General features: G+C 40.6%; 1 protein-coding gene across 1 annotated transcript in view; it reads left to right on the top strand.

The window, feature by feature from the left end:
- Window positions 1-796: 796 nt before the first annotated feature.
- LOC109089905 (protein FAM184B-like) overlaps window positions 797-15,733 on the top strand; it is a 33,352-nt gene continuing 18,415 nt past the window's right edge. Inside the window, exon 1 of the mRNA XM_042716212.1 lies at window positions 797-1,270. Within this exon, the coding sequence (XP_042572146.1) occupies window positions 1,115-1,270 (156 nt within the window). The 5' untranslated portion in view covers window positions 797-1,114. The remainder of the gene's footprint in view (window positions 1,271-15,733) is intronic.

Genomic DNA, 15,733 nt, shown 5'->3' with positions numbered 1-15,733 from the left:
TCCTTGAATATGCTGAATACGTGGGTTATCCTCCAGGGGGCGTTCACAGGCTTAGTAAGAGCAGCGTTCAAATGGTAGAAGCTCTCGTTTCAAATCTCAGGACGTGTTTTTGTCTCACTGGAGGTCTTTGTGCACTAATTAATATATATGTTTAATTTTATTAATTCGGTTTTTGGAGTCTGAAAAAGAAATGTATTTATAATGACTAAATAAAATGGACTTATCCTGTAAATACAAACACATGAGAAAGAATAGAATAAATAAATGTTTATTATTTTATTTTTTTACTGACAGGTAATCCTGAGAAGCTAGGTCAGATTTAAGGTAACTCAGCTCCTTTGAAGGCAGCAAAGCACTCTGATCATATATATCATAACTCCTTTAGAATAACTCGAGTAAGTATGAATATTGACAGTATATCAAAAAGTATATCATATCATATTACCATTATGTGCATTACTATGCATATAACTTGGTTATAGCGAAATACGCTTCAGATGTGTATGAGGATTTCCCCTTTCACATTTATTTTAAAGAGCTTACGCAAGTAATTGTCTACCTTTCAAATTTACCTTGCCCTCTTACGTCCTTTATTGTTCGGGGACAAAGAAAATCCATTTGTTTTGATGTATTTATTTTTGTGGTTTTGTTCATAACAAAAACGACTTAAATCTTTATACACTCATAAAGTTAATGTCTGTGGTATCAGAAAGAAAACGCGGCTGTGGAATTTGCGCGAGCTTATGTTTGTTGTGCTCTTGGGCGTGTTGGTGATCATGGGAGGAGCCAAGATTACACTGCAGTGTGACCCGCCCGTGAATCGTAATGTAAGACTGTAGTCACGCCCCGGGTGAGAGACAGGTGTCCGGGCTGGGGGCACATGCCGTCAGTGAGTTGTGTCCCGCGGGGCGGCGGAGTGCTGATGGCATTATCTTGTGCGCTGTGGGCTCACCGGAGGCAGCTTCACGGCGGAGCGGGAGAGTGTTCGCCGGTCGCTGCAGCATGCACAATGCTTTCGGCTGTCGTAAGGACTCTACCTTCAGGATCACGTAGAGACAACCAGGGTGTTGCGCAGCCCAATTTGTAATTAATCAGCGTGCTCTAACGGGTTATTATGGCTTCCAGCTCTGGGAAGATGAACCAACCCTCCGGCGGCAGCGGTGCATGTAACGGGACCGCTATTGCGGATATCCCCAGTGGTGTGAATGTAGAACTGTATGATTATCAAATGCACACGAAAATGTGCAAGAAAATAGCGCAGCTGACAAAGGTAAGCGCGTAATTTTAATACTCAACTAAACTCTTTATCTGAAATATCTGTTTCTTAGATATCCGTTTACTGATGCATTTACATTTGCATTTTACAGACGCTTTTATCCAAAGTGCATTCAAGCTATACATTTTTTACCAGTAGCCTATGTGGTAAATACACACACACACACACACACACACACACACACACACACACACACACACACACACACACACACACACACACACACACACACACACACATATATATATATATATATATATATATATATATATATATATATAATGTCTCTTTTTGCTACCTACTGCGCATATTTTACGCTAAATCATTTACATGTACTTAAAGGCACAGTTTAAAGACAGTAATAATATATACATATAAATTATATATGAATTGATGTCAGTTTATATATATATATATATATATATATATATATATATATATATATATATATATATATATATATATATATATAGGCTATCATCAGTTTATGCTGCCTGACGCACTGGTGTTTTTCATGGAATGCAACAGGGTTTTATTGCACTCGGCGTCGCTTCACTGTCCATTACAGGTGATGCAGAACAGGCAGAGGGTAATCCAAGACCAGTCACGATTTCAGTAGATGTTGTTTGGTAGCAGATATGCGCTTTCGTGGAGTTTATACAGTTCAAGGCGGGCTACTGAAGTTCACGTTGCAAATGGCTCATCTAAAATAATCTGACCCGTGGGTGATCGCTGGCAACAGAAAAGTGTGATTATTTATTATCAGGTTTAGATGTGTGTACAAGAACCATCCCTTCACAAGCAAGCAGCATCCAGTTGTTATGACCCGTAGAAGCTTGTGGATTGTGGCTTGTGGAAGCTTGCGAAAGACACTTTGGCAAAAGACAATTCTCTTCTACATTGTAGTTCAGTTAAGCCACATTTGTTTCTGTTTTGTATTGGTTCCACTAGCAAAAAAGCACACTGGAATTATGTTTGTTAGGCCATTGTCAGACTTTGTTCCATGTCTTGTGTTGTGTTTTCCTCCCCCATGTGCTCCAGTTTAATGTTTATGCCCTTATTTGTTTTTTTCCTGTTCCTATTCCCATTTAGTTCTGTTGTTACCAGGTGTCCCATTTTCTCCTGTTTATTTAAATTTTGTTCTGCTCCTCGTTTCCCTTCTGCTGTCAAATGTCATTTTGTGTACTCAGGGTTTCCCGTGTTCCTGTAATCCCAACTTTTGTTTAAATACTTTATTTTACTGTATTTTTATTAAATACTTTGGATTTTTGTATCACTCCTTGTCTCTCCTCACTCCTTCATTCCCGTGCTCCCAGTGTGTGTATCGTAACAGAACAGCAAACCAAAACAGTAAGTGGCGCCCCTTCTCCCGTGTTTCTGTTTCTATTTTGAACAGTCTTTTGTTTTCTTTTGTTTTTTCGTTGTTCTCCCCGTGGTATGAGGACCGCACTGTTTTCAAGCCCACCGGCTGCGCTGTTGTCAAGTTCGCAGGCCGCGGCTCCCACAAGCCCACCGACCGCTCCTGAGTCAAGCCTGCTGGCCGCTCTGAAGTCGGGCCTGTCGGCCACCCCAGAGCTGGCTCCAGTGTCGGCTCCTGCCCCAGAGCTCACTCCAGTATCAGCTCTATCCTCTGACCAGAGTCAAGAGATGGCTCTAGCCCCAGACCAGCGTCAAGTAAGGGCTGCAGTTCTCGAGTTTAAACCATGGAGGGCTCCTGATCCCCCATCGAGCCCAGGGAGAGCTCCAGTCCTCTGTTTTGGCCCCGAGATGGCCTTGGAGCGCATTATCCTCTCCAAGTATTTTTTTTGGGGGGGGGGAGACTGGGGTCGCGGCCTAAAAGGTTGCTCTGCCATGGCCTCCTGGACTGTCAGATCCTCCATGGCCTCCTGGACTGTCAGATCCTCCATGGCCTCCTGAGTTCCCTGCTCCGCCATGGCTCCCCGAGCTGCCTGCTCTGCCATGGCTCCCCAAGCTGCCTGCTCCGCCATGGGACCCCAAATGTCTCGTGTTGTGTTTTCCTCCCCCTTGTGCTCCAGTTTTATGCCCTTATTTGGTTTTTCCTGTTTATATTCCCATTTAGTTCTATTGTTCCCAGGTGTGTCCCATTTTCTCCTGTTTATTTAAAGTGTGTTCTGCCCCTTGTTTCCCTTCCACTGTCTAATGTCATTTCATGTCCTCAGTGTTTCCCGTGTTCCTGTAATCCCAGCTTTTATTTATTAAATACTTTGGATTTTTGTATCACTCCTCGTTCCTTCATTCCCGTGCTCTCATTGTGTGTATCGTGACAGTCATACTGTACTAGTGCAATAGTATTATTTGTTAAAAGCTACCATTTTTGAATAGTGCCCAGGTAATAGTCAATACTGGCAATACATGAATATTGTTATATAGGTATTATTTCTATATTAATTACTATATTATAGTGCCATGATATTTCTAGGTATCTGATGGTACCTTAATACTTTTTTGAGGGTCTTAGTACTTTTTTTAATCTTTATAAGTTAATATTCATTTACATTTAGGACTGTAATAGAAAAGTGTAGACAATTACAATACTGATTGTCACTTTGGATAAAAAGTATATGCTAAAATATCAAGGGCCCAAACAATGTGTTTCACAGCACATTAAATTTAATGTATGTGAACAACATCAAACAAAATGTATCGATGAAACACGGCTTCCTAGATTAAAACACATTTACAGAAACCTCCACTTATACTGTCAAACTATGGACTTTGGGGTTCCAGTTTGAATTATGTATTTTGGTTAAACTGCACCTTGATGATGTATGATAAAATCAATAGCCATAATTCTATCTGACACTGCCTGAAAAATGATTGTCCTCTTGGCCAACATTGAAGAATAACTATAAGAACATCAGGGTTAAGGGCTGTATTATCTACACACAATTAATGGCTAATACATACATAGTCATTTGGGCCTTTACTTTTTTGAACCCTTATAATTTTTGGTCGTCTTTATTAGGAATGTAAAAGAAAAATAAAGAGTATTTTTTGCAAAACAGATAACTCCGTTTTTTTATCATGTTTTTTATTGTTATCATGTTTTTATTGTGTTTATTGTGTTAGTTATCTGCATTTTTTCGTAATTTTTTACCTAATGAAAATAACCAAACTGCAGATTGATTGGCATTCATTTTAATGGAAAAACATGATATTTGAAAATTGTTAAAAATAGAGTTATCTGTTTTTGCAAAGTCTTCAAATGTTGCTTACAATCTTGTATTCTCTATATAGCCTTGGAATAGAGCACTTAAATATACAAAATGTACAATACTGTACATCCAAACATGTACATCCAAATGTCACTTTGGATAAAAAAAAACATACATTAAAATACCAAAAGATCAAACAACCTACAGCATAGCCCACACACTGAACACATGAATTTAAAAGTAAACGAACACAAAATTTAGTTTAGCAGCAAAGAACTTCTTAATTGAAGCAAACGCATTTACACAAACTTCCCTATATTGTCAACCTCTGGAGTTTCAGTTTGAATTATTTGTTTTTTTGTTAAACTGCACCTTGATGATGTATGATAAAATCAATAGCGATAACTATATCTGTCGCTGTGTGAAAAATGATGACCCTCTTGGCCAGTTATGAAGTGTGAAAACAGAGGTGAAAAGGCTTTAATATCTATACACTATTAATGGCTGATGCATACACAGTCATTTGGATCTGTTAAGGCGGGAGAAGGAAAGTGAGAGAGTATGTATCAGGTTTTATTAGTATGGACCTTAGGGAAGATGCCATATTTACTGAGAGCGAAAACAAGGCTGTGGGGGATGTAAGTCTGTTCTATGGACATTTTTCATCTGGAATTGATTTTTGGAAAGCATTTTTTTATATATTTTTTGGAATGTTTGATACCCAGGCATGCAACAGTGCAAGCTAATCAACGGCCTGTACGTATGTCCCTCAAAGCCTAATGGCGTCTCCTCTGACTAAGGTCCACTGGGGTTAGGAACATCGAGATGGCAGCACTGTTGCTAAATAAAATAGGTCAGGGCTCGAAATTCAAACCTGCCATGCTGTGCGTGTGTATATATGCATGCAGGAGTGTGTGTGTAAGAGTATGCCTATGAGCTTGAATGTCACAGCTTTGTGGAATCCCTCTCTCTATCATCATGTAAACATACTCCTAATAGTTATCTAGCTGTGTGTTTGTGTGTGTGTCTATTAAAACAGATGTGTGAGTCATACCCTCTCTACATTCGGCTCAGCTTTGTGACGCTTAGTAATACTACACACCAAGCCACACTATTTTTACCGATCAGGAGCATAGGAGATTTGATCTACTTCAGTCTATTATTAATATAAGAGCATGATGGGAATGTGATGGGTGGCATGATACTAAATGCTAAAAAAACTTTTGAAAACTTTAAGGTCCAATCAGGGGTGTGTTTCCCATACAACAACGCAACTCACAGCTAACTGTTACATATTTTGAGTTTATCAATTAGTTTAACAATATAGGACTATTATTAATTAGATTAAACACAGGTTGTGGAGAAATTAATTTTGCTTGTTAATCAGTTAATGTGAGATTTTTTTGTAGTTCATTTACACAAACAACATGTATGTAATTGGCATACACTTATGGTTCATTTATTCAGCAGCTTTCTCCACAATGCTGCTGTAATAAAAAAGACTACTTAACTATATTTGTTACCTGTCATTTTGCTGCTTGATGTTTAATTCATTCTCATACAAGCTTATGCACATACAGACTCTTCAAAACAGTGCTGATTAAAAATGAGGCTAAAATATTTAGAATGAAATGTATATATAATTTAAATCGAATTGAATATATTACTGTAATTTACTGTATATCAGCATGCTTTTTTTAATAGCATGATATATTGAAGTCCATATTTCATACTTGCAAGAAATTATGCTTCTAACCGCAGGTCAAAGTTCCAACAAAAGAAGTTCACATTGGAACTTTGATTTTGCAAAACATTGACATGTTAAACTATATTTGTAAGGATAGAATTTGCGACCATAGCTGAGCTGGCTAGCAATGCTTTTGAGAAAGCATTGTTTGCTTTGAGTGACTGCAACCTAACTTTGCATTTTTATATAATTCTGACAGATATTTAAAAGGTACCAAGTTGAAATGATGAACATTTGTGAGAAATAACTAATCACTGGATTTGTCAAATGTTTGTGATGTTTGTTGCTTCACATCTTTGAAAGCTGTTCAGAGTTTTGCTGGATGCACATAGAAGTAAGCAAACTAAATATTAAAGCAGATTTCTATCTGTACTTCTTACTTTTGGGTGAATATAAATTGTAATCTCAAAGTCTGCACAAATTTCCATTAATAAATGGTTGTTTCCTGTACATCTGTTCATCTATATCAGATAAAACAAACAGTGGTTGGTCATTTTACATATCAGATGGCCACTTGGGGAGTTCTTGGCCAGAAAATGTCAGAAGCCTGGCTAGGCTGCAAACATTAGACAGACAAAATGTGGTTAGGCTACTCACAATAGCTAAACAGTCATGTTTAACAGACTTTTGTAGGGCTAAGGGTTATTCACATTAATTATAATAATGATGACTAACTATAAAGTTTTAATAATCATTCTAAATGTATGAATATAAGGAAGTCCATAGTATAACGGATCAGATGAATGGTATTTTTGGAACCACTTTCAGAATGTTTTATCAGCTGATAAATGATAAAACATTGACTGAATCTACAAACCCGATTCCAAAAAAGTTGGGACACTGTACAAATTGTGAGTAAAAAATGAATGGAATAATTTACAAATCTCATAAACTTATATTTTATTCACAATAGAATATAGATAACATATCAAATGTTGAAAGTGAGACATTTTGAAATGTCTTGCCAAATATTGGCTCATTTTGGATTTCATGAGGGCTACACATTCCAAAAAAGTTGGGACAGGTAGCAATAAGAGGCCGGAAAAGTTAAATGTACATATAAGGAACGGCTGGAGGACCATTATGCAACTTATTAGGTCAACTGGCAACATGATTGGGTATAAAAAGAGCCTCTCAGAGTGGCAGTGTCTCTCAGAAGTCAAGATGGACAGAGGATCACCAATTCCCCCAATGCTGCGGCGAAAAATAGTGGAGCAATATCAGAAAGGAGTTTCTCAAAGAAAAATTGCAAAGAGTTTGAAGTTATCATCATCTACAGTACATAATATCATCCAAAGATTCATAGAATCTGGAACAATCTCTGTGCCACACAGTGGTAAACATGGCCTTGTCCCAACTTTTTTGAGATGTTTTGATGCCATGAAATTTTAAATCAACTTATTTTTCCCTTAAAATTATACATTTTCTCAGTTTAAACATTTGATATGTCATCTATGTTGTATTCTGAATAAAATATTGAAATTTGAAACTTCCACATCATTGCATTCTGTCTTTATTCACAATTTGTACAGTGTCCCAACTTTTTTGGAATCGGGTTTGTATTTGACTTTAAACAGCTTTTAAACTGGCACATGTTCATGTGTTGGAGTGGATGCTAAAATAGTTATCATTTTAGTTATCTTTATAGTTATTGTTCTTTGTGTAAACAGGCCTTCACACACGCAAATGTACAAACTCAAAAAATTCACTAGCCGTGTTAGAAATGGCTGTCATAAGCAGTTCTTGAAATGCGGACAAATGGGTAGAGAAACCTATTCAAACAGAGAGAGACAGGTATTTCAGCACTTTCTATTTAAAATAATAATTTTTGTAAACTAAAAATCAATTCCTATAATCTGCTGTTTATCCTAATTTTCTCTCTGTCTCAGTCCATTCCAGTCTGCTAGTTAAGTTATGAGTGCTGTTGCTCTATAAAAAGCTAGCAGACATTTCAGTCATACAGATATATGACATTACTTTCCTTTTTATTCTGTGCACCGTAAAACATGAGAATTCATGTTCAAGGACTGAGAGGGAGAGAGAGAGGCAGGGAATAGACCGAAGGTGAAAGTTATAAAGGGGAGTCAGGGGACAGACAGAGAGAGAGAGAGAAGGTTGTCGGCTTACAGAAACACTGTGGGGGACAGGAAAAGAGGTGGATAGATAGAGACGGGTAAGTGAAGAGAGGGAGACAGTGACTTCCTGGCAGTTTATCATACGGAATGTCCAGCTCTGCTGCGGTGGCGATTAACGACAGACAGTCAGGCGTCATGGCATGACCTGCTGGAGGGATGAGTGAGACGTTGGGAATCTGATGACACCCCAGGCATGGGGACTGGTGGGTAGGACACATTGATGGATAGCCAGAGTGACACATAATATTAGGACTCTCTCATATGCCTACACATTCAGACTCAAATACACAAACGCTCACAGATTGCAGTCAGTGAAAGGAGTTGCAATGTTCTTCCACAAGACACGTGCAGTTCTGCTTATTAACCGCTAGAGCACCAAAAGTTGTGGACTGGAGTTTTAAAAATAAAGTAAAATTTAAGTTAAACTGAAAAACCATGCTGTATGGGTAACAGGGTTGGAAATTTAGCCTAAACTAAACTACCACTCAGTAGGGACTAACTGGTTTGGGAACATATGTTGGGCTTTACTGTGTATATATATATATATATATATATATATATATACACACACACTCACCGGCCACTTTATTAGGTACAGCTGTTCAATTGCTTAGTAACACAAATCAGCCAATCACATGGCAGCAACTCAATGCATTTAGGCATCTAGATGTGGTGAAGATGACTTGCTGAAGTTCAAACAGAGCATCAGAATGGGGAAGAAAGGGGATTTAAGTGACTTTGAACGTGGAATGGTTGTTGGTGCCAGACGGGCTGGTCTGAGTATTTCAAAAACCATCTCTAGGGTTTACAGAGAATGATCTGAAAAAGAGAAAATATCCAGTGAGCGGCAGTTGTGTGGACGAAAATGCCTTGTTGATGTCAGAGGAGAATGGGCAGACTAGTTGGAGATGATAGAAAGGCAGCAGTAACGCACCACTCGTTACAACCAAGGTATGCAGAATAGCATCTCTGAACACACAACATGTTGAATCCTGAAGCAGATGGGCTACAGCAGCAGAAGACCACACCGGGTACCGCTCCTGTCAGCTAAGAACAGGAAACAAAGGCTACAATTCGCACAGGATCATCAAAATTGGACAACAGAAGATTGGAAAAACGTTGCTTAGACTGATGAGTCTCGATTTCTGCTGTGACATTCAGATGGTAGGGTTAGAATTTGGCGTAAGGAACATGAAAGCATGGATCCATCCTGCCTTGTCTCAACGGTTTAGGCTGCTGGTGGTGTAATGGTGTGGAGGATATTTTCTTGGCACACTTTGGGCTCCTTAGTACCAACTGAGCATTGTTTAAATGCCACAACCTACCTGAGTATTGTTGCTGAGCATGTCCATCCCTTTATGACTAGAGTGTAGGCTACCCATCTTCTGATGGCTACTTTCAGCAGGATAATTCACCATGTCACAAAGCTCAAATAATCTCAGACTGGTTTCTTGAACATGACAATGAGTTCACTTTACTCAAATGGCCTCCACAGTCACCAGATCTCTATCCAATAGAGCAGCTTTAGGATGTGGTGGAACGGGAGATTTGCATCATGGATGTGCAGCCGACAAATCTGTAGCAACTGCATGATGCTATCATATCAATATGGACCAAAATCTATGACGAGTGTTTCCAACACCTTGTTGAAAAGGGGGCCCAACCCGGTACTAGCAAGGTGAACCTAATGAAGTGGCCAGTGAGTGTGTGTGTGTGTGTGTGTGTGTGTGTGTGTGTGTGTGTGTGTGTGTCTTAGCCCATCAACTTATCAGCATGTGGCGCTATAATTCTGCCACAGAGATACACTAAAAAGGGATAAGAAGACATGGACTATGCTCATAAACCTTGCGCACGGTATACAAACGAACATGGAACATTACATTTATTAATCTGTGTTAATGTTAGATAATAAAAAGACAATCATTCAGTGTTTGTTCATGTTTTTGTTGCTGTTACGTGACGTAGCATTGTTTGACTAGGGGTGAAACGTGGGCTCATGACGTCATCGTTTCAGAAAATACACGGATTCGCTGTCTACACGAAAACGCAAAGACAGCGTTTTCAGATTTATCCACTCTGGGCGGGGTTTCAAAAAAATAGCGGTTTCACCTTCCGAAAAATGCCGGATCCGTGTGGACAAAACGCCCATCCGTTAAAAAATTTAAGCATAACCAAACAAACACAAAACCTAATCAACTGTTAATAAATCCTGTGCAGTAACCTCAGTCTTTACAAGCCATGTTAACATCTAGTTTACCTATTAAAATAGCACAACACACAACAAATCCAGTTGTTCAATTCACACTTAAAATATGGACTCAGCTACGTCAGCATTTGAAGTTAAGACAAGCCCTTTTGCTTCAGAGCCCAATATGCAATAAACATGCATTCCTCCTTGCCAAACTAGACTCTGCATTTAAACGGTGGCAAGATAAGGGCATTGCTCAGTTTGGTGATCTTTGGTGAAATTTTAATGATCTGCATTCCAAATACAATCTTAATCAAACTGACCTTTTCAGTTATTTTCAGATACATCATTTTGTGAATACTCAAAGCCCACCATTCCCAAACATTCCCTCAAAGTCTTTTGCTGACTCTCTGTTAGAAGTACACTTTCATTTACAAGGCTTTATTTCAAGAATATATACAATTATTATGTCTTTAAAAAGTGTAGGCACAGACAAGATTAGAAGCAGATGGGAGAAAGAGCTCGGAGTAGTATTTTCAGAGGAACTTTGGAACAATGCCCTACGTAGAGTGAATGGGAGTACCAGGCGATGAATCGAGTTTGAATCAAAGACAACTAAACATTATTGCTTTTAAATCCTTATTGGCTCGCAGATGAGTTTTATTACATTGGAAATCTACAAATCCGCCTAAAGCATTACACTTCAGGATTTGATGTTATACTACACTTGGAAAAAGATTAAATATTCAATTAGAGGTTCCCATAAATTCTCTTATGTCTGGCAGCCCTTATTATCATATTTCTCTGATATAAATGTACTTCCTGGGGAGTAATGGGATTTACATTGTTATTGCAATTTCTTCTTTTTCTCACCCCTCCTTTATATATGAACCTGGACCACAAAACCAGTCTTAAGTCGCTGGGGTATATTTGTAGCAATAGCAAAAAAAAAAAAAAAAAAAAAAAAAAAAAAAACATTGTGTGGATCAAAATTGATTTTTCTTTTATGCCAAAAATCATTAGGATATTAAGTAAAGATAATGTTGCATAAAGATATTTTGTAAATTTCCTACCGTTAATATATCAAAACTTTATTTTTGATTAGTAATATGCATTCTTAAGAACTTCATTTGGACAACTTCAAACTACTTTGGACGTTTTTTTTGCACCCTCAGATTCCAGATGTTCAAATAGTTGTATCTCGGCCAAATATTATTTTAACAAACCATACAACAATGGAAAGCTTGTTTATTCAGCTTTCAGATGATGTATAAATCTCAATTTCAAAAAATTGACCCTTATAACTGTTTTGTGGTCCAGGGTCACATATAGAGTTTTTGTTGTTCATCACATTGAAATGACAAGGTATTATACCTGACTGTACATTTTTTTTGTCATCATTATTACTATTACATTATAAACTATTGCATCTTTGGTATATTTTAATTTTCTTTTATCATTATTATTATTATTATTATCTATAATATTAAAAATACAATCTCTGTACAAACAATAACATTTGACTCTCCAATATAACATATCATATATAACCATCCATGGCTTACTCCACATCAAGTTCAAGTTCAAGTTCAAGTCTCATTCACCGTCAAATACAAAAATATCAAGTTCAAGTTCAAGTTCAAGTCTGCTTTATTGTCAATTTCCACATGTACAGTACATACATACAGAGAATCGAAATTGCGTTACTCTCAGTCTCCGGTGCATACAGATAACATTAACATTAAAGCCTAAAAAAAAATAACTAGATCAAATATAAAATGTATTTGTACAATTATACAATAAGGGATTTATAAAAAAAAAAAAAAAAAAAAAAAAAAAAAAAAAAAAAAAAAAAAACATATAAAAAGACATATAATAAAAATAAAAGTTAAAAATAAAGTTAAATAAAGCAGCGCAAGGTAAATGACAGATATAGTGCAAATCAATGAAGTGAACAACAGTGCAGTTAAAAGATTTTTAGTGCAAAAAAATCACTTATTAAAAATATCTTAAGTCTGATTAAAGTGACAAGTGACAAGTGACCAAGAGCAGTTATTTAACTGACTGATGAGGTAGTTCCATGCCGAATGAGGTAGTGAGCGGTGAGTGAGCAGACCAATGCTGCACAAGTGACTCGTGCATGTCATCATATAATTAAGTGTGTGTGGGGGGGGGGGGGGGGGGGGGGGGGGGGGGGGGGGGGGGGGGGGGGGGGGGGGGGGGGGGGGGGGGGTTCATAGTTCAGTGGTGCCTGGGGAAGAGGAGGGGAGGGGGGGCAGGTTCGGGAGGGAGTTCAGCTTCCTGACAGCCTGGTGGATGAAGCTGTCCTTCAGTCTGCTGGTCCTGGCCTGGAGACTCCGCAGTCTCCTCCCTGATGGCAGCAGACTGAAGAAGCTGTGTGACGGGTGAGTGGGATCACCTGTGATGCAGAGGGCTTTGCGGGTGAGACGTGTTCCATAAATGTCCTGGAGGGAGGGTAGAGAGACACCAATGATCTTCTCAGCTGCTCTCACTATGCGTTGTAGAGTCTTTCGGCAGGACGCGTTGCAGGCGCCATACCACACAGTGATGCAGCTCGTCAGGATGCTCTCGATGGTGCCTCTGTAGAATGTGTACATGATGGGGGGTGGGGCTCTGGCTCTCCTCAGTTTGCGGAGGAAGTAGAGACGCTGCTGTGATTTCTTGGCCAGTGCTGCGGTGTTGTCGGTCCAGGAGAGGTCCTCTGTGATGTGCACACCCAGGAACTTGGTGCTGCTCACTCTCTCCACAGTCCGCACCGTTGATGGTCAGAGGAACATGCTTAGTGTGCGCTCTCCTGAAGTCAACAACAATCTCCTTCGTCTTCTCCACGTTCAGAGAGAGATTGTTGTCACTGCACCACCCGGCCAGGCGGCTCACCTCGCTCCTGTAGTTTGTCTCATCTCTGTTGCTAATGAGACCCACCACAGTCGTGTCATCCGCAAACTTAATGAAGAGGTTGGAGCTGTGTGATGGTGTGCAGTCATGGGTCAGCAGAGTGAAGAGGAGGGGGGGCTCAGCACACATCCTTGGGGGGCCCCAGTGTTCAGTGTGATGGTGCTGGATGTGTTGCTGCCTGAGGTCTTCCAGTCAGAAAGTCCAACAGCCAGTTGCACAGCGAAGTGTTGAGCCCCAGCTCGACCAGTTTGTGAATGAGCTGTTGAGGCATGATTGTGTTGAATGTTGAACTGAAGTCTATGAACAGCATTCTTACATAAGAGTCCTTTTTTTCCAGATGGGTGAGTGCTGAGTGGACGGCAGTGGAGATGGCATCATCGGTCGACCGGTTGGACCGATATGCAAACTGGAATGGGTCCAGGGAGGGGGGGGAGGGCAGACTTGATGTGGTGCATGACTAGCCGTTCAAAGCACTTCATGAGGATGGGGGTAAGTGCAACAGGACGGTAGTCATTGAAGCAGGATGGAGATGGCTTCTTCGGGACTGGGATGATAGTGGTAGTTTTAAAGCATGTGGGAATAACAGCCCTGACTCAGTGAGATGTTAAAAATGTCTGTGAAGACATCAGTGAGTTCTGCTGCACAGTCTTTCAGTACACGCCCAGGGATGTTGTCAGGACCCGGAGCTTTGCGGGCATTGATCCTGCTGAAGGATCTCCTCACACTGTCAGGGGTCAGAGTCATCACCTGGTCGCCGGGAGGAGGTGGAGTCTTCTGTGCAGTGGTGCTGTTTTGTTGCTCAAAGCGAGCGAAGAAGGTGTTCAGCTCGTTCAGCAGAGAGATGTTGTTGTCACAGGTCCGTGGTGGGGGCTTGTAGTCCGTAATGGTCTGTATCCCCTGCCACAGGCTCCTAGTGTCTCTACTGTTACTGAATTGGTGAGCTATCCTCCTGGAGTGCTGTCTCTTAGCCTCTCTGATGCCGCGGGACAGGTTGGCCCTGGCTGTTCTCAGGCCCACCTCATCTCCAGCTCTGAAGGCAGCATTCCGTGTCTTCAGGAGTCTGTAGACCTCCCCCGTCATCCATGGCTTCTGGTTGGCCCGGACAGACAGTGATAGTTTTTGTGATCGAACATCATCAATACACTTATTGATGTAGGCAGTAACAGTCTCTGAGTACTCCTGGAGGTCAGTGGTGTTATTGCATGTGGCAGCCTGTTTAAAACATGTCCCAGTCAGTTGTGTTGAAGCAGTCCTGAAGAATCTCTGATGATCCTTCTGGCCACACTTTAATCTGTTTGTAAACTGGTTTGGCGACTTTAATGAGTGGTCTGTATGCAGGCATTAGCATAACAGTGATGTGATCTGAGGCTCCGAGGTGGGGGAGGGGGAGGGCTTTGTAAGCTCCTCTCTGTGTGGTGTAAACAAAGTCCAAAATGTTATTACCTCGTGTTGGAAAGTTGATGTGCTGGTGTATTTTTGGAAACACACTCTTAAGGTCAGCATGGTTGAAATCCCCAGCTATGATGAGAAAAGCATCCGGGTGTGCTGTCTGCTGCTCACTGATGTGTTGGTACAGTTCATTAAGTGCGTCGTTCCTGTTGCTGGTGATGTTGAATGGGGGAATGTACACTGAAATGAGCAGTATAGCAGTATATTCCCTCGGCAGATAGAACGGCCGGCACTTAATAATCATAAACTCCACCAGGGTTGAGCAGTGTTTGCTGATCACAACAGTATCGCGGCACCACGCGTCATTGATGTAAACACAAAGCCCGCCGCCGCGGGTTTTTCCTCCCGCGACGAGAGCTCTGTCCGCTCGATAGCACGTCAGCTGGTCGAGCTGAATAGCGCCATCTGGAACGCTGTTGCTGAGCCATGTTTCCGTGAACACAAAAAACACAACAGTCTCTTACAGTCCTCTGAGTTGAGCGTAGTAAACGAATGTAGTCCAGTTTATTGTCCAACGAGCGTACGTTAGCCAGTACGATGGTGGGGACAGATGGCTTGTGTGGGTTAGCCGTTAGCCTAGCCCGGATACCTCCGCGCTTCCCCCTCTTCTGCTTCCTCTCACGCCGCTTGTGGCGCCTCCGCTGCGGGCGAGATGCAGTAGTGGGGGTCGATGATGGTGAAGGCCTCCGTAGCAGATCGAGATCCCGCAGCTGTTCTGCTTGCGCGGAGTTTAACTGTAAAAATGCGGTTCTGCCGACATCGAGCAGAAACTCGCGACTGTATTTGCGCTTACAGACAGGTAGACGTGACGACAACGTGCAAAAACACTGCGACTCACAAGACAAA

Source organism: Cyprinus carpio, chromosome B1, assembly GCF_018340385.1.
Source record: "Cyprinus carpio isolate SPL01 chromosome B1, ASM1834038v1, whole genome shotgun sequence".
In the NCBI taxonomy this organism is placed as follows: domain Eukaryota; kingdom Metazoa; phylum Chordata; class Actinopteri; order Cypriniformes; family Cyprinidae; genus Cyprinus; species Cyprinus carpio.
Note: the sequence above shows the minus strand (reverse complement) of the source record. Positions and strands in the feature narration are given on the sequence as shown.